At 39.1% G+C, this 26501-nt stretch overlaps 1 protein-coding gene across 1 annotated transcript in view; it reads right to left on the reverse strand.

Moving 5' to 3' along the window:
- TYR (tyrosinase) overlaps positions 1–25830 on the reverse strand; it is a 41266-nt gene extending 15436 nt beyond the window's left edge. The window contains exons 1-3 of the mRNA XM_054270030.1: positions 24988–25830; positions 15253–15469; positions 5967–6114 (exon numbers count right to left, since the gene is read on the reverse strand). Of these exons, the coding sequence (XP_054126005.1) occupies positions 5967–6114; positions 15253–15469; positions 24988–25830 (1208 nt within the window). The remainder of the gene's footprint in view (positions 1–5966; positions 6115–15252; positions 15470–24987) is intronic.
- Positions 25831–26501: the final 671 nt, after the last annotated feature.

Genomic DNA, 26501 nt, shown 5'->3' on the forward strand with positions numbered 1-26501 from the left:
ACTCCTTCACTTTAGCCTCTAGCCATGGTCTGTGTTAGATGGCAGGTGATGTGACCCTCCAAGGCTGTTCCTGCATCCCTTTGGGTGCTTTGCAATTGCAACTGCTCAGGCTTGCTCAAGTAGATGCCCAGCTCAGTATCTTGGTGTGTGATTTGCCTTTCAGCCCCAGACACAGCGATATGAAAGCAGAGATACTGGGGAGCTGTTTCTCAGCAACACCCCATCCTTCCCACTTACACTCTGCTTTCCATGGATAGATTTATGTGGTATTTCACAGGAGATGTGAACTCACTCTGCCCACACACTGAGCCCACTTTGAGTGAGTCAGCTCCATCAAACAAGCTGAGTAGCTCTGGATAACATGCTACAAAGCCTGAGAGGTTAGGAGGGAAAGGTTAGCAGCTCTGCGTGGTCCAAAAGAGGGCTTGTGGTAAAAGAGGGACCATGTGTCCTCCTGCTCATTTGCAGACATCCCCAAGGGGAAGCAAAATTAAAAATGTAGAAATTTCCTTTCTAAAAACTTCCATGCTCGAGTTTACCCCCGCCTTCTGTACTTACCTGCTCTGTATCTCATACTTGTTGTAGGAGTTTGTGTGTGCTAATAAAGCTTGTGACCCAGAGTCGTTCCTGGCCCACCCTCATCCCAGAGATTCTGCTGGAGAGCAGTTTTCTTCCTCAAGGTCCCTTTTGACAGAACAGATCTGCTTTCTGTGTGCAGGGGCTACTGTAACAAGGTGAATTTTTTAAATATCAGGGAAGGATGAGAGCTGGGCTACCTTGCTGCTGTGCCACAGAACCTGCTGGTGGGATCTAGCTGTGCACGCTGATCAGAGCTCTCTTCCCAGGATATTGCTAATGGCAACCTCTTGACCTGCCTTTGTCTAATAGATTTCAAGTGGCTCCAAGCCGTAGCTCATCCAGCTCCACAAAAATATGACTTCTAGGCTGTGTCATTTGCAAATGTAACCTCAAAAAGCACTAACAGCCTTGCTGTGCCCATATCAAGGAATAAAATTAATCATATAATTTGTGTTTATAATGTGATTTTTCTATTTTTAGACTGCTGTATTATTAGCTGATATATTATTGTACCACAATTCCCATATCAGCTGCACCTCAGTCAAAATTTCTGGTGTTTGTAAATTTTTGAATACCAAAGGGAGAAAATAATTCCTCAGCCCCATGGTTTATCTGTGGAGACAGATAAACTTCCACTGGAGACATTTCAGAGTAAAGAATCACTCTTATTTCATGTATTAAACAAGTCTGGAAACATAACATTGTCTTACAAGAATTTTGATGATTCTTTTTGAATGCATTTTCTCCAAATGTTCCAAATCCTTGAAGCAAATAGTTTTTTAATTTCTAAAATAAGTTTTTGTTTCCTGTCAACATTTCAAAACAAGACAACAACTTGGTTTTTTCTTGTGCCCTTTTTTGGTTTAAAAACCCTGAGATGACATTCAAGAGAAAATGAAAATATTCTCTGTTTTACTCTGCTTCGAAAACAGAGTAAAAATAAGTAACTTTTATTTTGACATCTCCTGGGAGTGAAGATCAAATTTTCTCTTGTTAAAGCATTTTTTGTGACAAAATCACTTTTTTTCCATTTTTGCCATAGTGATGCTTATTATTATTATTTTGTTTTAAGTGGAAGAAGTTGCTGGCATTATGGTATATATATTGGATCCAGGGGATTGAAAACAGGGAGTGAAAATGTCCACAAAGTGATTTGGAGTTGAGCAGTGAAGGGCCTTCCCAACAGAAACCAGCTGATCTGATGTGAAGAGAGCAAGGAAGCAGCAGAAGGCTATGAACAGAGAAGAATGCTTGGAGTGAAGAAGAGCATTGAGTTAATGTGATGGTGATTGCAGCATCATTCTGAGCTGTGTGATCATAAACAGCTGAGCTGTTTATGATAGCTGGAGAAAACAGGTCTTGTAATGATGCCATCACTAGATCTGGCAATCTGGATCTAGCTCTAGACTAATATGTAAATAGTCTAACAAATACTCTCCTTTAGAGAGGTGAGAGACTGATATCCTACACATAGGCTGTGTGCCTTCAGCAAGTTATTTCTAAATTGCTTGTTCTAAAACCAGGGCCTTTGGAAGCCATCCACATTATTGTGAGAAACCCTGCCATTGCTGCAGAACTTAGAAACAAGAGGAGGACTGAGGCCCAATTGCATTAGCTGCTGCATGGGCATAAAGCTGTAAGGAGATCTTTAATGACCACTTCTATTCCCTGTTGCTTTTTAGCTTTTCTTAGGGAAATTATTGGGTTGTGGAGTGGAAATCCAGAGTTATTGAGGTATGAAATAAATGAGAAGAAAGCTGATATATTCAAAGTATAGAAGTGCCGGGCTAACAGATGAAGATACCACATGCCTCTAGAGATGAAATGTCTAAAAGATCCAGCAGAGAGGAAGGAGTTCCTTCTCTGAGCACAGAAAACACCCCAGAGATCTCAAGTGGGAATGTGGGCTCATGCTTTCATGGCCTGTGCAGCTGCTCCTTACAGCTTGTGTGGGTTGACTCCCCCCTTGTTATTCCCTTGTGCTGACTGTAGAGCATATCTGAATAGTAAAGAGATTTGCAATTAAGAGAAATGCTTCAGAGAGCTAAAAAAGAGCTAAAAAAGCTCTTATTTTTGCTGAATGTATATTTTGTGGCATCTTTTTTACTTTTTATTTTTTAAGCCATTAAATTAAGAATTAATAATTTTTAGGGTGGTCACCTGCTTTTACCAAACACTGAGATTTGATCCCTACATCTTCTAGCAAATAAGAAGGCAAGGAGCCTGATTAATCATTGCTAATAAAGCTGTTGCCTGGGTACCTTCATACCTCTGCACTACTGAGAGGGAACGACCTAAACAAAATGGAAGTGTTTACAAGCCAATGCTTTTTTCTTTCACCTGCATGATCTTAACTGCACCTCTGCTTCATCTATCCTTCCCTCCTTTCGTGCATCAGGCCTGAGCAGGGCAGGTGAGGCACAGCAGATGGTAGGCTGCCTGTTGCTCAGTTTAGAAAGCAGCTCCTAACATTTGGCTCACACCTGTCAACAGACTCCGTATACACTTGTTTATCCTCCTCTGTACCATATGTTTCCATGCAAAATCAGTTCCAATGATCTATTGCCTTATTGCTATCACTCCTATTATGTATGTAACTGAGCATTTCACAGTCATTAATACATTTAGCCTGACAGCATCCCTGCTGCGTAGGCATCTAATATCTCCCACTGTACAGATGGGTTAGCTCAAGCTCAGATCCACAGCTCCTCAAAACCTTCACTGAAATCGATGGGAAGGAAACACATCTCCAGGGGATGAAAGTTTGGGAGAGTTTGCATGTTGGGTTTCACCCAAGGAAATTTGCAGTGTAGCGAGGAAATTCTTCTCTGGGATCCTTTTTGGATGCTCAAAGTGCGCGACTATTCTTGATTTGCTGTCACAGAGCTGCTCCTTGCTTCTGCAAACCCAGCAGAACTGTGGTTGCTGTTGTCATCAGAAGATACAGTTGAAAAGTTATTTAAAAGCCCATTGGCCCAATATAATCTTAGCAGTCAGCTCAAAAGTATTCTGCCCTAATGAGAAAAGTTGATAAGGACCAAAAAATGTGTTTCTGCTGCTCTGGAGACTGTTTCCTACTTCCTCTATTCTTTACATTCTTGCTTGCCTCTCAGAAAAGAATTTCTTTGCTGCCCTTCAAGTCTATGTAGGAGAGGAACAGGATTTTCTAAAATGCACTGTATGTACCTATCAGTCACCTACTTCTTAATTATAACGGAAAGCATGATTAATCTGTCACAGATAGAGATGCTAAGTAACCCAGCTCAGGCTAATGCATTTCTGTCACCTACACAAAAGGCAGCATTATTCTCAGATTTTACATCTGTGTGTACTAAGGCCCATATTCACAGCAGCTGCAGAGCCCTGGTGATGCCTTTCTGCCAGATGGGATGAGGTTGCATCATGCATATCTCTATTGCCCCTACAGAGCCTGTGCAGTGGTTTATTTTCTCAATACTTGTACAGTTTAATGAGGTAATCTTTTGCAAATAATTTTTCCTTTTAAAATTGATAACAACTACAGTTATGAGAATCATTTCCAGGGACTCATAATGACCATGACTGAAATTCCTCAGAGGAAAGATTCAGCATGAAGACCAAGGTGATATTTAAGCCTGCAACAAGTAGGAGCTAAGAGGTGCACAGGTCTCCTGCAAGTGTCAATGTGTAAAGAAAACAATTTTTTTGATATGGCACAACATTTTTTTTTTTTCTCTTCTGTGTTCCTTTTCTCTGAATAGTCAATTGATCCTTTTTTTAATAGCCTAGATGCTGGAAAGTTAATTTCCAGGCACCAACTTGAGATTAGTAATCACACTTGAAAACCTCATCCACCCATCCTGTGAAGCAGTCAATGTATGGATATGCTAAATCATAGCTAAGCTACACTGTGCAAGGTTTAAAATGTCCTCAAGAAAAGCTTTTCACATAGAAGATTTTCAAAACTGACACCTCCAGAAGGCTAATTATACCCTACAATATGAGGAGCAGAAATCATGTAAGTCAGCCATTGAAGGAACAATTCCACTGATGCCTGGGTGGCCTGCTAAGACGCCTTATTTCTGGATGGGCAATATAACTATTAGGCTCATTAAATATATAATCCATTTTATAGATATAGATATATATAATATTTTATTGGATGTAAATGGTATTATTTTTTTCAGTCCTCTTATATTTTAAATATATATAAGAAGAAAAAGACCAACTTCAATTTTTCCTTTTTATACCTACTAGCTTTTTAGTTAAATAGGATAAAGTTTTATATAAGAGTTTTGATGTGCCTGAGACTGCCTGAGATTGCAAGATGATCCTTGCAAGGTGTAATCTGCATCCCTCCTATGCTGCATGCTTCAGTGGCCCAAAGGAAGAAACCATTTTGGTCTTCATCTCAACAGACACCTTACTGCATGCAAGCTGAGTCTCAGATAGTAGGTTTCTGAGCATGCAGATTTATGGAAGTTTGTATATTGTTTATTTTTCGCCCTAAGCAATGCAGTAGTCAAGTAACATTCAGTGGAGAAAATTTATAAGATAGATAAGCAAATATAAACTGCTCCAGACCAAGTGTTGTTTGTGTGGCTTTTACAGTTCTTTGATTAGCTTTTTTTTTTTGGTTTTTTGGGGTTTTTTAAATAGCTCTTTAGTCATCACAATTTGGTGTAAATGCAGTCCAGAGAGTAAAGTGTTTGTTTCCATTCATATGTGACACAGAAGTGAACAGAAATGTTCAGCAGTGACACAGAAATGAAATCTTGGAATGTTGCCCTCAATGTAGCAATTTCACCAGTTTCTTGCAAAACTGTGTTCTCCTACCCTTTCTTATTAATAAACATTATATCCTTCAGTTTGCTCTCCTTTCATTATGCACAGCTGTACTCTTCTCTTTCATCAAGAAACAGTCAGAATTTTGTTTGTCACACTTAAATACTAATTTTTCCACTTTATTTATGAATAGCAGGCATAGATTTTCCTTATGGAATAGAAATTGAAACAGCCCTGACATTTAGAATGTAAAGGAATTGCTCCAAATGATTATAGTCATGTTAAAATGAGTCACTCACTTTTGATCCCAACTTCCTGACATGCACATTCATATATATTAATCATTGTGACATCATTGAAGGACTATTTTTACCTTTTTAATAAAAGCTGAGTGCATTTGTCAACTCATCAAGTTATATCTAATCCAGTGAACATACAGATTGGTTAGGAAAGACACATGCTTTCAAATAACAGCACAGCTCCTTTCACATGTCTGAAAATATTGTGTGTGTAAAAACAAGTGAAATGTTTGCACTCTTTGAAATGCAGGTGAAAAGCCCACTGGAAAAAAAACCCAAAAACCCACATAAGGAATTAATTTTACTAAGGAAAATGAAACTTACCTGTCCACAAATGCATGGTGTAATACAAAGATGGGATCATTTGCAGAGCCTTGTACTTGGGACATGGAGCCGTTCATGTAGATGTGAAGCGCGTTGTGCAAACCGCTTTGCGCCGGGTTTGATATCGCAGTCTGTGGATCAGCAAAGCCTGCAGAGAAAATCATATGCTGATATGACAATGTGTATAATTCCTTTTCCAGTAACAGTGCAGATCAAAGTACTTACTTTCCATTCATTTATATTCAGCTTTTTAGACAAGAGCTTAGGAAAACTTGTAAAGGAGTGCTAATATATTTCAAAGGCAGGACAAAGATGAAATTAAAATAAGCTAAATTAAAACTCCTGCAGTGTAGCTAATGCAACATGTCAGCAAATGTACTGCTTAATTGCTTTATATTTTTAAATTTCTTGGTCTATTTTGTCTGCCTGACAAAAAGCAATATAATCTCTATAGACATTTATGTGGGACATTTACTCATGTTGAGAAAACTTTTTCACTTTATTTCAATTTTTAATCTCTATACTTACAGGCTCTTAAGATAAACCAGACTATTTTATCTCACCATATACTCAGTCATCTATTAATGTTTACCTCTATAGAACACGTTCTTTTATCGATAGGAGCCAACACAATGCTGTCTATAACCTCTACAGAAGGATTTGGTGAGTAATCAATTATTTTTTACAGTCAGACTTGCAGGATGGAAGTCTGTGGACTGCTGTTATTTTGGAGGACACTTAAAAGATTACTTTAGGAAGAGCTTGCACAGACCAACTCCTAAGCAGGAAATATTGGAAGACGAGATTGTGCATTAGTTTTTATCTTGGTAGCCTGTCTATATTTAAGATTGATGTTATAGCCCTACTTATCATCCCATCAGCCATGCTTCCAACTTACTTGCAAGGACTCCTAGTAAAAGCCAACTCAAACATCTGATCCTTCTCTGGGATTTTCCCAGAGAATAGAAAGGGAAAGCAAGGTTGTCCTCCCAGTCTAATTCTGAACCTGATACTAGTCCTGATATTTAATCCATGCCCCAAAGAGAGCTGTGAACAATATGATCATTGTGTTGATCCTCGGCATTTCCCAAATACGATTTTAGTTTATCATATCTGGAAGGTGGAGAAAATAAAGATATTAGCTTTTATCTATGGGGCATTCCTAATGGATTTTGAACACTTGCTTTATTTACTTATTTGGATGAAGAACTAGCATTTGAATGAGAATCAGTAATATACTGTTGAAGTGAATGTCCCAGTCTTGCTATTTGACACTGTTACTCACACCCCAGGGCAATTGCTGACTTTGCAAGCTGGACTCTCTTTGTAGAAAATCTAAAATGTGCCAACTATCAGTGGATGTTTAGTTCAGGGGACTGAACTACAGCCAGCATGAAAAAAACCCTTCCCTGTGAAAACCCTAACTTGTAACATGGAATTTGGGTCCACAGTTTCAGCTGTCTTGCTCTGTATTTGCTCCTCTCAGACAAGGTATTAATTGAGACGTGGCTAGAGTTGCCATATGAACTTGGAAACCTGAGTTTTACACCCAACTGGGACTCTGATCTGTGTGAAATGATTGCATTGCTTTGCCACTCTAAATTCCCTCACTGGGCCTTTTGTTGTCAGTCAACCTCTTCAAACAAGGGTAGAGCATCTGGCATAAACCCACTGATATTTATAAGAAGAATCAAACCATAACTATAGCACCTAAGTACCAAAAACCCAATAATAGCCATCTATCTTTCTGAGTCTATAGTTTGACAAAGCTTTTGAAAAATTTAGGGGAAATCAGAGTTGAAAATATAATTTGGACATTTGGAGAAGGTAGAGTTGGCTTGCTTTCAATATTATAAACTTTAGGGTAAAGAAAATCTGGATTCAGGAAACAAAAAGAACACATTAACACCTGCAGATTTTAAGTTCATCAGATATGGACCAGGATTCCAGAGTCTGCTTGGTCACATAAATGGCAAAGGACGGAAGTTCTCATAGTGAAAATTGGGCCCATAGAAATCTGCAGGATGGTGAATGCTATGTTTCCTAGCTATCAAATAAAGGGGAAAAGCAGAGCAAAATATTACTTATAAAGAACGTATGTACATTAACAGTCTGTCCAGAACTCACAGGAAGAAGTGGCAACAATTTTGGCTTCTTGCTGCTGCCCACAGCACATGGTTGTTGGAATCAATCAATTTGGCAATACTAGGACATTTCTGTGAACATTAACTGGACAGCATATATCTGTGCATCATTCTCAAGCAATTCTTCCACTTATGTTCTACTGCATTAAGTATCAAAGTATGTTTAAGGGAAAAATAAAACTTATTGCAGGGTCTGGGTAGACAGCTAGATGTTTGATATCAGACTTTGGATGCTTCTTACATTTCTTAATGCATTTTAAACACTTGATCTAATAATTCATAAAAATACACAGAATACTCATTTTGGCTCTGGACAGCTTTTCATGGAACATCTGCACATTAGTAATTTGTCTTAATCATCAAAATCTCTGCACTGGAACAGCTTTAGCAACCCCACCCTCCAGCTCCAGATAATTGGGGTGCATCCACTCAGTGTCAGAGTTGACGTCATGTTTTACCCCACACGTTATTCTGTTCTAATATCTGATCATTTGTTATAAAAACTTCATATAAATTTATAAGTTAGCAGGAATAAAGCCATGATGTGATGTCACTGCATCTCATTAGCTTGGGTCTTATTCTTTCAGACTTTTAAAAGCACTTCAGTACAATCAGTTATGCAGGATGACATACTAGAGTGGAGTCACCCAAAAAGAACATGTGAAAACTTCAAAGTTTTCTCAGAGTACAGGAAACTTTGCTTAGGTAGCTGCAGTAAAATCACCTCTAAAGCAGATGTGAGACTACAGACACAAGCAGTGAGCTGAAATGAGAGTTCCTCATCTCTGTATAGGGGAACTCTTCTTCCTCCAGCTGCCTTGCCCCATGCTGTGCCTTCCTCTCCTCTGCACTAACTTTAACTCGTCAGTCCTTTTGTGAACTGATTTCACAGACTATTCTGGCAGTAAACTACCCTGGAGTGTGGGATGTCAAGTTTTTTTCCCAGGCCCCTAAAATGTAGACTCTCAGTCAGATAAGGATATGATGAGGACAAGTGATGGTACCAAAAAAGGAGGGAGAGTGACTGAAAAATGGATGGAGGAGTCTGCAGTGAGCTATTAAATCATCTTGGCCAGTATAGGAAGCTGTAACTTTGAGATGTTCTTATAAACCTTTGGTTGATTATGGTGCATCAGAAATAGCTATCAGGACATACAGCCCTGAAGTGAAGTTTCTCCAGTGATTTGGATAAGAGAAAAATCACAATTTAGGGCTTCATAAACCTTGCTCTGCTCCCGCTTCTAACACTGTTGATCAGCAACAGTGATTCAGTGGATTTGAAGTAGCTTTACTGAGCAAGGCTGAATTAAATCAGGTGGGAATTTAGACAAAAGTTTGTTATAATTGAAAATAATAATGCCGCTCAAAAATTAAGGCTGCCTGATCATTTTTAGGATGGTATATAGATGGTTCTCATTCAGCATGCAATTAGCTCAAGTGTATATCTTTTAATAGAGTACTTAATTACATTAACTGTGGATTTTTCAATCTGCCAACAGAGACCATAGATGTCCATGCACCATCAGTCAAGTGCAGAACTTCATGTAGAAAGCAGGTAGTGTTTTCCTCAGTTGCTCATTTGCCACTGACTGAAGTGCTGTAACTACACTTAACAGCAGGTATGCAGAGCTTGGAGAGCATTAGCACCGCAGAGTGCTACAGAAATGGAGGATCCATTCCAACAATCCTATCTGCTTTAATTGTCTTGGGGAACTGCTTAGCATCTCTGGCATCCCTAGCATCATTTAGATATCCATAACAGTTTTGCAAGTGGTTTTCTGAACTGTGAAACAGTATTTCTTACAAAATAAATCTTAGTTTTGTGTCACTTTCTAGGCCAGGGAAAAGGACATCTGATACTTTAAAGGTCAAATTCTGCTTTGTTTTTTGCATGTGGAGGGGATGGTTTGCACTCCCAGTCAGTTTGCAGAAAACACTAAGCTGGATGGTTGATCTGCTGGAGGCCAGGAATCACAGAATCAATGAGGTAGGAAAAGACCTTTGAGATCATCCAGTCCAACCAAACATCCCATGTCAATTTGACTATGGCATTAAGTGCTATGTCCCGTCTTTCATTAAACACTTCCAGGGATGGTGACTCCACCACCTTCCTGGGAACGCAGTCCAACGTCTAATCATATTTTCTGTAAAGAAATTTCTCCTAATGCCCAACCTAAATCTCTCCTGGAATAGCTTGGCGCTATGTCCTCTTCTCCTGCTGCTAATTGCTGGGCAGAAGAAACCAACCCCACATGGCTACAACCTACTTTCAGAGAGTGATAGGTCCCCCATGAGCCTCCTTTTCCTCAGGCTGAACAACCTCATGTCCCTCAGAAGCTCCTCATAAGACATGTGCTCCAGACCCTTCACTACCCCTGTTGCCCTCCTCTGAGCTGGAAGAAGGCTCTGCAGAGAGATCTAGACAGGCTGGATTGATGCGCTGAGGAAAATTCTATGAGATTCAACCAGGGGAACTGGTAGTTCCCAAGATGGATGCTACAGGTTTGGGGAAGAGTGACTGGAAAGCCACCCATTGAAAAAAGACTTGTTGGTTGACAGCAGCTGAACATGATCCGGAGTGTGCCCAGGTGGTCAAGAAGGCCGATGGCATCCTGGCCTGGATCAGCACTGGTGTGGCCAGCAGGACCAGGGCAGGGATTGTCCCTCCACTCAGATTGGTGAGGCCACAGCTCCAACCCTGTGTCCAGTTCTGGTCCCCTCACTGCAAGAAGGACATTGAGGGGCTGGAGCGTGTCCAGAGAAGGGAAATGGAGCTGGGGAAGGGTCTGGAGCACAAAACTGGGGAGGAACAGCTGAGGGAGCTGGGGGTGTTTAGCCTGGAGAAAAGGAGGCTCAGGAGGGACCTCATCATTGTAGAGCTGCCTGAAAGGAGGCTGCAGCAAGATGGGGGTCAGCCTCTTCCCACAGGCAGCAAGCAACACAAGAGGAATTTACCTCAAGTTGCCACAGGGGAAGTTTAGAGGAGATTTTAGCAAAAATTTCTTCTTGAAAAGAGTGGCTGGGCATTGGAACAGGCTATCCAGATAAGCGGTAGAAGCACCATGCCTGGAAGTGTTTGCAAAACATCTGTATACGGCACCTGGAAATATGTTTTAATAGTGAAAATGGCAGGATTTGGAGATCTTAGACACTTTTTCAAATCTTAATGATTCTGTGATTCTATGGTTTAGTGATGGACATGACAGTGTTGGATTTATGGTTGTACTCAATGATCCTAAACATCTTTCCAGTCTAAATGATTCTATGGTTCTCTATCTGAGTTCAACTTTTTCCCATTCTCCCTGAGTATATTTTTTTTCTTTAATAAAGTTTCCACATTTCAGAGAAGTTCAAGCCAGATAGATGCATCTGCTTTAAAACAGGAGGAATATAAGAATTTTAAGACCATATTCTTCAAGCTCTTTGAAGTTAGTGATGTTCTTCTGCATTCTATTTCTGCAGTATTTACACCATTGGCAAATCCACAGGAAATTTTTCAGGGTTAAATCTTGCATACTTTCTCAGGTGGTGTTATTACTGTAATCCCTCTAGAGTGTGCTAGCTGCAAGATCCATGGAATTTGGCCTATGTCACTGGAGTAAATAAAAGTTTGTGATTATCTAATTTAGACCATGTCACAATCTACTTATTTTTTCTTAAAACTTCTCTGGAAGAGTTTTAATGTGATCTGTGCTGAGTAGTCTTTCTAGTTCTCTAGCAATGGCTCTTTACAACTTGACAACATTTTCTCAGTGCACAGCATAAATTTACCTAGGGGTGGAGGTTCAAGCTGGGTGAGGAATGTTGGCTGTAGCCTGAAACTTTTTCAATTAGTTTTCTGTTGGCTAACTTCATTTTTAGAAACCATTTTTTCTCTAGCTTTATGGATTGTTGTGAACATACTGAGAAAAATTTTCCAGATGAAAATTTCTCATTTCAGACAAAAAAGAAAAGTGTCCTTTTGAAATGAAATTACATTTTGAAATGTTTGATGTTTTATTCCACTATTTCGTGACAAAATAGCAGTAACAATACATTGTGACAGACAATGGAATGCTATCACATGGTTTCACTTGATACCATTTGTCATGAGTTAATTCATGAATAATGAGTGATACAGGGTTTTAGAATTTTTAAATGTTCTTCTGTGACTTTGTGCAAAACTTTGAAGGCCTTGATTTTCATTTGAAGTTGCTGTGAATAAACTAATTTCAACTATGAAATCTGCTCATAAAAAAAAAGAAAGTCTAAATTTTTCAGCCATCTCTTATTCTTAGGAAGTAGCATTCAAGGTGTCACACTCCAAAACTGAAGTGAACAAAGAAGCCAAATTACTTAATTGGCAGTCAGCTAATCCATTTCTGATCTTTCTGGATGCTTTTCAACTAGGCTGATTTTCTGTTCTCTTGTGTCCATGAAGTTTCCAATGAAGTCAGGAGTGTTCCCCAGTTAGGACCACGAATCAACAAATCCTATTTAAAATAATTGCTTCCAGGGGCAAAGTGTAAGCTGCTCTTAACCTGTTGTTTTTCATTCGTAGCAGAATCTGGTCTGTCACAGAGAGGGCAATTCATGGGCACAGCCTCATGGGAGTGTTTTATTGAAAAATATTGACCTTTTCTCTTTATGGACGTTGTGATATAAATTCTTCAGTGACATAATTTCTGTCTCTGCAGCAGCACTTTATGTTAGTCAAACAGAAACTTCAGCCTGCCTTGTTGTCATCTGCTCATAATGATGCTGTTATTTGCCCCTTTGAAGTTTGAAAGTTTTAGCCTTTGTTCCAATGCACTGAAGAATGAAAAAGCATAAAGTTTTGCCCAAAAGGGGATGTTCTATGTGATCACAAGTATTTTTCATTACAGAACTGAAACTGAGCTGTAAACCTCACATTGTTGTAAAATCAGGAACTGGTCAATTACAGGCCTAGTTCTGCTCACCTTTCATAAACCTAAAGTAACTCCATTAAGGTCAATGCACTTACTTTGAACTTCCTTGGAGTCTAAAAGGAATTAGAATTTGACCTTAGGTGTATTGGCACAAGATTGTGCAAATAAGTAAAGCAGGGTTGAAAAATGTTTTGCTGTGAAAAAGAACAAAATGTTAGGACCTACAAGGTCTTAACATGTTTGTAAGAACACAATTAAGAAGAAGTAGACACAGAGACAGTAAATGCAAGTTGTGAATCTAAGCTTGGCATTTTTACACAACAAAAAACTAAGCTAGCCATTTTTAAGAAAGGAGTTAATGCAATTATAAGGGATTTTTTTTGGTAAAATTTCTTTAAAAAGTTTCCATCTTTTTCAACATTAGCCATGAATTCTTGACTTCATATTGCAGTTGAGCGTCTTGTTACCTAAATAAGTTGGTTGCAAAAATGTTTGTGGTCCTGTGGTGTGAAGTTATTTTGAAATAATTCAGGTTAAAAAACAAAATAGAAAAACTCTCACCGGCTGTGCTTCTGCTTTTGTTTGCAATACCAGTAGCATGATGGTAGGTCCTCAGTAATTCATTACTTGTTTACTTCAATTCCTTTTTCTCTACTCTTTTGCATCTATTCACACACTTCATGGAGTAAAAGTAAGGCAAAGCTCTACTCAATTATGTCACTTTTTTCTTTCCAATATGTCATGTAGTTTCTGTTTTCAGGGACAGAAAGTGCAGTAGTGTTTGGAGATACCGACAATTACTGTCTGGATTCTTTCTAGGCTGAAACAGACAAAGTCTGAATTTCTGATTATTTTTAAGAAAGAGAATGATTCACTTTTCCCAAAAAAGCTTTTTGGCATTCCACACTGCATTAAGACTAAGATGGAACATATTAAAACTTTTGCCATACATTAGAATTATAGAATGGTTAAGGTTGGAATGGACCCTAAAGATCATCTTGCTCCAACCCCTCTGCCATGGGCAGGGATGCCACTCACTAGATCAAGTTGCTCAGGGCCCAAACCAACCTGGCCTTGAGCACTTTAGGGATGGGACAGCTTCTCCAGGCAACATGTGCCTGTGCCTCACCATCCTCTGAGTGAAGAATTTCTTCCTAATATCTGATCTAAACCTTCACTCTTTCCGTTTAAAACCATTGCCCCTTGTCCTCTCACCATTTGCCCATATAAAAAATCCCTCTCCCTTCTTTTTTAAGCCCCCTTAATGTACTAGGAGACCTCAGTAATTTTCCCCTGGAGCCTTCTCTTCTGCAGGCTGAACTTCAGCTCTCTCAGCCTGTCTTCATGAAAGAGTTGCTTTATCCCTCTTATCATCCTTATGATTCTTTTCTTATCCTCACTCCTACTCCTATTTTGTATTGTTATGCTCTTATGCAGTTCCTTGAAAACCAAAAGCTCTGAGACATCAAAAGCAGATCACATTTAATTCAGCTGATATATGATACTGTAAAAATATATTTATTGTTAAATGTAAAACATGTTATCCTTGCTTACTTGTAATTTTACAAGATTTTCTCTTGTAAATATAAACTCTCTCTACTAAAAGAGTTTAGCAGAGAGATTATTAATAATTTCTTTTAGTAAAGAACTTTTGCTTACTACCCAATTAGGACAATTCAAAACAGGTTAAATAGCTAGATAACTGAACTGCTACATTCTTTTGGAAATTATACTGTCATTTTTGATGGATAACTTAATCCATATTTCTTAGAGTTTGGGAAAAAGTCTGCTGTGGAGTTCACAGTGGAATGATGTAGACATAACATGCCAGCTGGCAAGATCCTCTTTCACTCTTGCTATCCAGCCTGGTCCCTGGAAGACAGTGAAATCTAGGGCAAACATGCACCCTCCATGGTTACAGGGTTACTCATGGCTGTGCACAAGCAGATTATTGGATGTTCTCCTTTTCTGCTGTGCTGTATTTTTTTGCAGTGCATGGTGCTGACTGTAGCAGGAGACAGTATCTCCTAACAGGCTTAGGGTTTGATACAGTCTAGAGTTTCTAGTTTGTTATCAAACACCTTTAATGGGGTTCTTTCTGTCTTCTGCTTTTCCAGGTGAAAACATAACTTTTTCTTTTATTTGCAGTTATTCTTCATGAAATTAATTCAAACTGCCCACAGTTTGAAGACTCTTACCCCAGAGAGAATCAATTTACAGCTGGAAATGGAGTAACAGAATAAAGCACGTTACCTTCCAAAGTATTTCGAAAACTGTAATTGGCCATTTTATCCATGGGTCCAGATTCATACTGAGTCAGAGAGAGGCAAAATTCGACATCAGCTGAGGATGGGAGCCTTGGGGTCCTTGATTTATCATTGTTCCCAGGATTTCTCCTTATAGGCCCCTCGCCTGTGGCACTGCATAAAGCTTGTTGGCTGTTGTACTCTTCAGACCGAGTGCAGATTACCTGGATAAAACACTTTCTATTAGAGGAGTTGCAATTACAAAAAAAAAAAAAAAAAAACCAAAAAACAAAACAAAACAAAAAAAAAGAGGTACTTGAAGTTTTTTGAAGAACAAAGAAAATGTACAATACAATAAGTTTGTTTCAAGAATACATATTGTTTTATGAATAAACATGAATTGAATTTATATGTTTTATGTGTAAGATTTTAATATAAGATGGTTATTTCATAGAAAATAGCCATCTAATACAGTGCACATTTTGAAGTAATACACTGAAATTGCCCAAGTGGACTAAGGCATCAAATCATTCATGGTCTTGAAAGCTCACTGAGGCTAAATACAGTGTTACCCACCAATGCAACTGAACACAGAGGTAAATCTGCTGCTGAATTTGCTAAATGGAGGATTTTTGGCTTCAACAGGCTACTGAACAAAGCCATAATCACAGTTGTTTTTTTTTTTACCCAGTACAGTAAAAGTGCGAAATGTTGCTTTGAAATATGAAAAAAAAAAAAAAAAAAATCTGTGTGTGCTTTTTCAGGGTAAATGGATGCTTACTTTCTCTATGAAGATGCTACATGTATTAAATGGAAAAATTTGCTGCTGTTCTTCCTAGAAATGTGGCAGAGAGAGATGAACTTATATCACCAACTGAAATACCATAGTGATGGATATTGAGAAAGGATCTTAAAGAGAGAGATGGATAAAGATGTAAAATACTGCCAGAATCCAGCATCATTTATGTAAATGTTCTGGGTTCACAGACAAAATCCAGTTACAATGGCATAAAAAGTAATTTTTTGACAGATGATCTCCAGAAGCTGCCAGTCCAGTTTGAGACTCTTGGAAGACAAAGGTAGTTCAATGGGGGTCTATGAGACTGAAACAGAACAACTGCATCTCAGAATTGCCAGAAGTTATTTTGTATACAGCAGGTAGTGTTGAGGCTCTGAATCAAACTGAACTGTCTATTGTTTTGCTTTTCTTCAGGAAAAAACACCAAGACAAGTGTAAACTCGGTTTACAAGTGTAAACACCAAAACTTGGTAAAACTCCAAACCACCAGAGACCCTTTTAAAACACAGGACTGTACTTAGCAAGTAATCAATGTGGTTAATGAGAAATTGGGGTAGGGAAAGAATAGTTCTCATTAGTGAGTGAAACATCATAGGGGAGAAAACACATAGCAGTGAAACCTTAACTTCTTTTATCCTGAAAGTATATTTCTATTTCATGGACCAAAACAATTAACAAGAAGATGAGAAAAAGCAATCATCTCTGCTTTGAATGAGATAGATGGAAGAACATGAAATTCTCTCTTGAAGGAGGTGGGCGGGAGATTCATTTCACTGATACTAGCCACATAGAAACTGTGAGATTGAAGCAACACTTCAGGATGACCTCTGCAGTCAGTGGAGAGGGAGCCATCTCCTGAGTGTGATACAGCTCTCCCAAACCAGATATCTGGTAGGTGAGATGTAGCTCTCTCCATTGACTAAGTCAATGAAATAAAATGAGTAAAAAAATCAATGCTGAAACTGTCTCTGAACTGCAGTTAGCAAGGGAAGCAAAATTAAGTGTTCAACTTAATGCTCAATTTCTGCATTAGGGTGGGATGAATCACACCCTGGAGGCTCAGATGTGCTTCTGAACTAACTAAAGACAGAGCCAAAGGCAAGTTGATGTGCTGCTGAACAAACTTTTGAACAAGTGGAAGGAGATCAGATGAATCCTTTTGTAAGTGATTTGATGACAAATTCATAGATAATGTTTGATGAAGCTGGTGATATAACACAGAGTCCTTAAGAACCTGGAGTTCTTAAATGATAAATTTTCTATGAATATGAATATGAGGAAAAAGCTATTCTCATCTTTTTTGGGAGTACATAAGAAAGCTTATCAGAGTAATTTATCCTTAGACACTGCTCTGTTAGCTGCAATTTGTCCATGTCTGTTAAAACTACTGAGGAGCCCTTGGAGACTGTAGGTAGTTTTCCAGCAGAGAGTTGCACGAGCACATTTCCCCCAGGAGCTCATCTAATGAGTCAGGATTGCACTTCTAAGAGGGACTTGGGTCAGGAGTGTGTCTCTAAAGAGTCTCTTGTAAGAATACACACCAAGAAAGGAGAGGTAGTGACAGGGAGAGGCTCGCAGTTATAAACACAAACCATAGTTTATGCTGGTTTTATGATTAGTTTGTGTTACTGAGTGAGTTGATTCCCACTAGCAGGAAAATAGGTGAATGATTCAGGAGAATGTCTAGTAATTCTTTTATAAATATGTACCATTCTGTGTCCTTAGAAGTGCATTAGTGATGAAGGCAAATGTGTCTTGGCTGGTGAAGCTCAACCTGTTTCTCTGTTGTTGCTTGGCTCAGAAGATTCCTATGTGTGGATTTTGTATTTATCTCTCCCATGGGCTTTATCTAGCTTCATATCTCCTGGGTTCTCCATCCTGCCATCTCCTATCTTTCATCGTTTTCCCTCTGCCCGAGGGATATATCCCTATTGTGTCTTAAAGAGGAATCACATGCTGTGTTCAAGGCCCAGTTTTCAGATATTCAGACAGGGAATCTTCAAGCATGAGCTTAAATATATCTCTGAACAAAGAAACTTTTCCCCTTTGTTCTGTTTGTCCATTTCAGTGGGATTTAATGTAATAGTTTATGCCATGAGAGTTATAAATTTTAAGACTGCTAATGTTTTTATCCATTTATGTTTTAGTGTAGCCCTCATTAACTGTCTAACTAACCAAACTCATCCTAAACAGAAACCAGGTGCCACAAGGCCTTTGGAAAGTCGTGGTCAAGAAATGCCACAACATAAGTCCCAGGAATGAAAATGCTTGTCTGTAACCTTTTGCTATTTCTTTTTATGAACTAAAAATTAAGGCCTGGTCATAAAATTAACCAGAATGCTCCTCCAGAAATGTTTAACTTAGGTGATACTAATTGTGAGTCTATCCTGAAACTATAATTTGCTGTTTTAACAGTCATGCAATGTGTAAGTGATACTAGAACATAGATCAGTCAAATAGTTTTTCCTGGATGTAATCTGCATAAAGCATACATAAAATGGGTCACACCATTGCCTTATTTTCCTTCAGCAGGAATACTTTCTAGTGTAAACGTGTTGGTTTAAAACATGATATTTTATTCCCTTTTAGAACAGTCCTGATCAAATTTCCCATCTCACCCTGGACACATCTTCAAATCCCAGCTGCACCTGCTTGTGTGAATTTGCCACTTCCAGGGAATTGTTAGGAAGATACTCTGAGGAAAAGCTTATGTAAGTGAGCAGAGCAAGTACCAGTAGATGGCAGTCCAGAATATGCAGCATCTCTTCTGGACCTTTTAGCACCCAGCAAAAAACATCCCTCTGTGCACTGCAGCTGAGATCTTGAACAGAGCTCTCTGGAGTGCTTCTTAGAAAACAGATTGTAGAAGCTACTGTCTCATACCTTTGGGAAATGGGAAAACCTTTTGTCTTTTGGTTTGCAACTGCTTGCACAGACCAGCCTCTGTGCCAAAATAAAGGGAACTGCATTACAGAAGATTGCAGTCTTTTGCCTACTGTCTTTAAATTCAAAGCTTTGGGGAATTTTGTGACAGATTTCTTTGGGTTACTTTTGTTTATTAGATCTGTGCTCACAAAGGCGTTCAACAGTGATAATATATACCTAAACATTTGGGAAAAGAGAATTCTCTATGGTATCAAAATAGATGCTCACTCACAAAGTGATCTGAAGTTCCTCAGTTCTTTGGTGCAGTAGAGCCATTCAAAGCTAATCCACAGCTCTGTGTCCTTTAGAACTGATCCCTTACAGTGCCTCTCCTCTGAGGCCACTGAGCCCCCCTCCAGAAGCTGTAGCAGCACATTTTCATAGTGCTGTGCTGCAGATTAGGTTGCCTGAAAGAACCACTTCAGACTACAGTCAGAGCAACCACTTGACTTGCTGATGTGTGTCAGCCACAGAGATGTGATGTAGGCATTTCACCGCCTTTTTTCACACCTCTCCTGACCTGTTTGTCCTACATGAAGTCTGGACTCCTGAGCTAGAGTCAATAACGGAGAGCTGTTATGGAACCAAAAGATATTTTGCACAGATTCATTATCTTTCTTTATCTTTCTCCGCTTATTCTCACAGCCTTGTTTGAGAATCTCATTAAAGCACAGCTCTCACACTGGATTTAAAACATTTGGCAGCTATAAAGAGGTTTAATTTTTTCTCTTTTCTGGCTGCATTAGGGCCTGGCATAATTTAATCCTAATTAAGTGGCATCCAGAAGCCATTTACTCACTAAACTGGGGAAATGCAAAGGAATCCCCAGATACAAGCTGTATCTTGGGACCTTGCTTTTACAAGTGAAACTTTGAAAGGTCTGTATCTGTAGCAGACCAAAAAAGTTTTAAGAGATTGTGTATATTTATATTTGGTTCTTCATATACTGCTGAATATTGGCAGGAATGTAAAAGTTAAACATGCACAGAATTGAAAGAAAAGGAGAAAATATACAAAGCAAAGCCTTGAAGAAATTCTAGGAAACATCTAAAAGGGTGAGGTCCTTGATTGTCTTTCTTCCCCTTATGGCACATACATAAACTGGGGGATCTGTGAAACTCAAGCTAAAAGGAGATAAGACAAACATGAACTGACAGCATTAAAACAAACCTAGGGACTTCAAGGTATTTTCTCAGCCTTCAGTAAAAGCTGGCTGAGTTTCACCTTTTTGCTTGAAGGCCGCCCAGAACTGAAGGGCAACCTAGACCTGATTAAGCACCTCAAAATGGTGCTGGGCTGGAGTAGGAAAGTCTGTTACCAATTACTGATGAAGTATTCACTGGCACCTCCTGGTCTGACAGCTCTGCAGCTGTCTCCAAGCTGTACCGTCACTGCTGCTGTCTCCATGTCTACTGTGAAATCTCTCAGATGCATCTCTCTGGAGAGAGATGGTAGACTTCTTCTGCTGGTGAATTATTAACAAACTCCATTTTTTATGAAATCAACCTAGCTATTGATTTATTCACCTCTAGAGGTGTATATTCTTTATCTTTTACCTTACATGACTCCCGAGCAAGCGTGGCTATACACTGGTGGACAGCCAAGCATCCAGGGACCCAGCTCCACTGTCACCCACACCTGATCCCATGGACAGCCAGTCCCAGGGACACTGAGGCTGAGGATCCCCAAGTGGCTGCTTCTGCTGTGCACAGATTGTGATACCCTCCTGCTGCAGTCCTGAGGTGGCATGCGAAGAAGAACCTCTTTTTAACAGGAAATGTTTCAAATGTATAGTCCATGTAAGCATATCGTTGAGAACACACTTCATAAATTCTTTCTTTATAGTTGCTCCATTTGGGCTCTTGTTTTTTAACGTACCAGCCTGTAGCTGGCACCACAATCTATTAAGTTGCAATAAAAAATAAAGTTTGTGAGTTCCTTGGTTGTCCATAAGCAGGGGGATGTAAGACTTTTACGGATTTAAGAATCAAGAAGTGCTGGCTTCTGGTGTTTGTATTTCTGAAAACTTCCTGCAGTTTTTAAAGGTAGATGTAAAATAATCTTTCAAATAATGCTGTCAGACAATTCAGCTAGCAGTACAGTTCCCTGATAAAATGTACTTAGAATTAAATAACTGTGTCTGAATAGCTGAATTCATATTTCTTATGAAGCCATGTTTTCAGGTAATGGATCTAAAGTACTGTCATTATTAGTTCAGAAGCATTTCATCAATTTTCTATTTGCGTAACTTGTTTCTCTTTTGTAGTAGCTTTTCTTTTGTGTAAGTGGTTCTTCAGGGTGATATGGAATGAAGTACTAAGGGAAATTTTCCATGCCTGCAACAAAGAATTGGCAGCAGGCTTACCCCAGCACATCTGAGAGCAGCCAGCTCTCCATGTTACGCAATTGCTTCTCTCAAGTCTTAGGAGACAGAGTAGAGGGAGCTGAAGTTGGTGGTGTATCCTGTTTACCACAACAGCAAACTGAAATAGCACTTAGATTCTCCAACTCTATTTTCTTCATCCTATGTCTAGCACACTGTGGGGATTCCCAGACTCTAACATTAACTGCCAGAAGAAAGATTCTGCTTTTAATTTGTGATATGCTTTTATGCATCTGCAACTCCATTGACTTCAGTTGTTTCTTGAAATTAGTTCTGGTGTAGAAGAGAGAAAAATTTACCTCCTACTATTTAGAATCATATAACAGTTTTGGTTGGAAGGAACCTTCAAAAGTCAGCTAGTCCAAATGCCCTGCCATGGGCAGGAACATTTTCAACTAGACTTTTTTTTTTTTTTGTAAATCCATTATTTTGAATAATTGTAGAAAAGAGCACTAAAACAAAAAAAAAACCTCTAAAAATGTCATGGAATATCTCCAATTCCCACATATTTTTCTGATAAGCTGACATGGAATCGCGAAAATTGCTAAAGCATTAGTATGTCTTATGCAGTCCTAATGCTGAGTGTAACACTTGAATCATCACAAACAAGTAACTGAAAACATGAGAAAACCCTTCCCACCCACCCTAAAACATGAGCTAAGCAAACAAACAAAACCAGTAAAGATTCCTGATAGTCTTGCTAAAAAGAGGCAAGAATCAGAAGTGTCACTTAGATGACAAATATGAGGAAAAATGTGGATGGATAATTCACTCAGCCAAGTGGTAACAGCAGCATGTTGAAGAAAAAGTAAGGTGAAAGCAAGAATTTCGGCATGTATCCGTGGGTATCCACGTTGCTATGGCAACCCTTCAATGGAATAAAGTATTTCTTCCTTTCTTTGGGATTAAAAAAAAAGAAAGAGGGCTTTTCTGCAAATAGGCACTTTACCTTTGTTAAAATAAAACGAAACCATTTCCTAACATAGCAGGCATTGTAAAGACACTTAAAATTCTAAAAAGGACACCATATTATTGATGTGCTATTCCAAGGTTACTCTTGCCTTCTTTTTATTTCGAATGCTTGCTAAAAGCATTCTTGTTAAATGCCTTCAAATTCCTTCACATTTCTGGATCCTCCCCCTTTTTTTTTTTTTTTTTTTTCCCCTCATGCTGTTTAGCTACAGAGCTTAGATAATCAGAGCATGCTGCAGCAGATCTGTGGCTGTTTTCAGGTTCAAGCTAAGGCTATTTTTGTTCCCTTTTGATTTTCTGGAGTGATATTTTGATCTCTTACTTTGTGCTACTCGAAGTTACTTGCTACTCGAAGTTACTGTATTGACTGTTATTCCCTATCAAGCAATTGTTTAAATTTGGATTCAATGCTAATAAAGAAATATCTTTACCCCAAACTCATGACTGAAAATGCAGATCTGTTCAATCTCTTTCTTTCTTTCTTTCTCAGGATAAGATGGGAGAGTCATAAATAAATGGAATATATTAGAGGGAAATGTTAGTATTTGAATGTAAAGTTATCACATATTTTGGAAATTTTGAAAAAATTGTAACATTTCCAAAAGTCACTGAAAAATATAAGTAAAAAACATTTCCAGAAAATACCTGGAAAACGTCAGCAAATGACTTAGGTGCTTTTACCTATGTACACTGACACTGAATGTGTTTTAAACATAGCATACCTTTTATTGCTGCACCTCTTAAAGTTATACAAAAATATCTCTTTGAACAACTTGTTCCATAAAAAAATATCTTTATTTTAAGAGTGTATTAGGGGGGACTAACTTTAAATGAGAAATTATAAGCCTGACTGTTTCTTAAATATATCAGTTGCTACTAATAAATGTTCTGGACATTTATTGGCAAGACAAAAATAACTTAAGAATCTGGACACAATAAAGCCTTTGAAAAAAACCAAAAAACAACTAAACACAACTACCTGAGCACCGCATGTCTTTTAGAAAATCCTGCTGTAAAAAATCAGTAATTTGCTGATTCCTGTGTATTACCTGTCTCCTCCAGCCCTGGTCATCTCATCCAATATACTGTATTGATAGCTCCACTTGACACATATAACCAGTGCAATTCTGGTTTCATTTTATCCACTTCCCCACATGTACATTTTTCACACAACCATTTATTCAGCTCAGTGCAGAACAGCATAAAATCCACTTCTTTCTGACAATACAATCTAATTAAGCTAGTAGAGTTGATCCAGATTCAAGCTGTTAGAAATAAGAAGAATTTTAGAAAATGGGATGAAAATGCATATTTGTATCCATATCTGTTTTATGGCTATGTCTACACTAAGTTAAATGTGTTCAGGAAATTTCTCTGGCACTGAGGTCAAGTGACATGAAATAATCCATGTTTATGTCAATAAAATAATTTTACAAGGTGTCTCTATGCAAACATTCTCTTGGGAATGGTCCCTGAAATGGTTCCTGTCTGAGGGAGAAAAAGGTATGCCACAGAATAGCCTAAATAGTTCTATTACTCTACCTCCAAATGCTTGAATTTAGAGGTCTACACGGCCTCTATTATTCAGAGGGCACAAATCAAGATTAAATACAGCACAACCAGCCCAATAAGCCCACTTGGGTGCTGATTTGTAATATGCCAGAATATCCCAGAGCTACTTGAATTTCTCTCTCTGTTAAATCACTAAAACTGCCCAACCTTCATTTGGGCTGCTGCTGCAGAAATAAGTGGAAGACAGATTTAGATGAACATAATCACAGACTTCAGCACCAGAAGGAACTGTTGCTATTGTCATGATGGAGTGTGTCTATTGAAGCTGATAAACCTTTGTAGCTGTATTTTAGGCAATGTGGCAGTGATGAGCAAGAGACAAAAAAAAGCCCTCAGTGTTAGAGTAGGACACTATAATTCAGCTATATGAGACCTTATCACTTACATATACATGTAATGTCACTGTGTTTTATGGCCTCATTTGAAGTGCTTTTAATTGCCAAGAATCACTTTTGCATTTGCCTCTCAGTTCCTTTGAGCAACAGATATTTCTTCTCTATTACTTTGGACTACTGATGTGAATTACACAGCTGATTCTTCTCTGCTCTTAAGGTTTGGTTTTCTTGTTTGTCTGTTTGTTTTACATTGAAAGCAGGTTAGTTGAATTTGATAGTTTTTAACTCATGGAGGTGAGGAATACAGTGGGAGAGGGGTAGAGTGCCTGAAAAGCCTCTGCTTCTCTTTCCATCATTCAGTCACCCACCGTTTTGCAATGGCACTAGAAATTTATGCGCATAAATCCTGCCTTCTCTGACCTAACTGGCACACCAGAGTCAAGCATGTTTAACCTGCTAAAGGCCATGTTTGGACACAAAGGCATAACTTTCCTCCTTCCACTTTACTTTTATGTTCTTAATTAGACAACATAAATCCTACAGCAGAAAGAAATGAGACAAAGTTTCAAACTTTGTGCTGTTCTAAATGAACATTAGGTCCACATAAAATCCGATTTGCTTTCTGGCATTGCCTGCTTTCTCTCCAGGAGTATCTAAGGGAAGGCAGTATGACTAAGCCCCCATCTTGTGCACCTCACCTAAGTGCTTAAAATCTGATGGGGTCATTCCCTTCCCCTTTCCTTGGCCTGTTCTTACCTGCCACGAGGAGAAAATTGATGCTGGGCTGAGTAAATTAGGGTTGGTGGGATGTCTGCCACCCATGTACTCGTCATTGCAGACCTCACAGTCCTCTGCATCTCTCCAGTCCCAGTAGGGGATGGTGAAATTCTCGTCACCCGTTATCCTCTGGATCTGACGTTCCCACATCAGCAGAAAGACCCGATGCCAAGGCAGGAAACCAGGGGCTTCGTGGGCAAAATCAATGTCCCGCCACACATTGGATCCACCTAGGAGTGTGTCTCGAGAGGCATAATAATGCATCCACACAAAGAGATCATACACACTGATGTCTCTGAACATGGGATTGGTGCCATTGTTCATCTGAGCATACGTGCCCGTGGCAATAACATAGTCCTGGCTAGGGATGTTCTTTGCCAAGTTAAGATAGGCAAGAAACTTGTTCTTCTCACTGGCAGTGAGCTGGAAGATGTTTCTTCTTGTTTTCACTTGCCTTTCAGTGCAGTTGAGCCCGGAGAAGCCAAATTTGCACTCCCCACAGTTGAATCCCATGAAGTTGCCTTCACATCTACATGTCCGGTTGTAAAATACAGAGGGCCAGTCCTCTCTGTCATCCACTCCTGAAAAAGGGAACTGTGGTCCCAGTGGAGCCTGGGAGAGAAGGATGTTCTGGCAGGACCCTCTCCTGGAAAGCTCCCCGCAGGGGGACCCATCTCCATCCCAGGGGGGACAGCACTCCTTGCTCAGCAAACTCTGCACATTGGCACAGACTCTGGGGAACTGGCCAGCGGACGGCTGAAGGATGACGAGCAGAAAACCCAGGGCAAATAGCAGCATACTGACAGAGCAGCAGGAGACCATCAGCGTTATGCTTCAGTGCGTGGAGTGCTCTCTCTGACCCCTCCAAAGGCCTGTGTATGAAAGGAATTCCTCCCCTCCACCAGGAATGCTTCACTGCTCACTCTGCTACAGCGCACCCTTCAATGTCCTTCCCCATTCCTACACACGGTGCATTTACACACAAAATACACTTCAGGGTTAATCTCATTGTCACATGTTTTAAGTGAAAGCCAAGTGACTTTCCCCCCACCCTCTACAAGTTTCAAAATACAGGCATTTATTATAAACGTTCATCTTCTGCCTAGCACATGATTGCTCTCTCCTGGCAATTGGAGAGGAAGTAAAATTAAAGTTTGGACACTGAATCAATTGTAAGTTCTTAAAATTCTTGGTTTGATTACACACTTTAGAGTAAATGGTTGGTTAAATAAAGATGTGGCAGAATCTGGTTGATTAAATAGGAAGAACAGCGGACATAAAATGAAAAAATAAAGAATTTGTGAGCAAACTATTTTTTTTTAACAGGAAGCAAAAATAAAATGTAGTCAGATTAAGTATGAACATAGGGCAGAACCAGAACAAATTATTTGACTTAGAATTTTTACATTTCAGTGTAAACTGCCTTTCTCAGATTAGTGCATGGCAAAAGGAGATGAGAGAAGTAATATACTTTAAATAAGAAAATAATTTTT

This window comes from Melozone crissalis, unplaced genomic scaffold, assembly GCF_028551555.1.
Source record: "Melozone crissalis strain CALT ecotype California unplaced genomic scaffold, PUWL_Pcris_2 ptg000008l_1, whole genome shotgun sequence".
Lineage (NCBI taxonomy): Eukaryota > Metazoa > Chordata > Aves > Passeriformes > Passerellidae > Melozone > Melozone crissalis.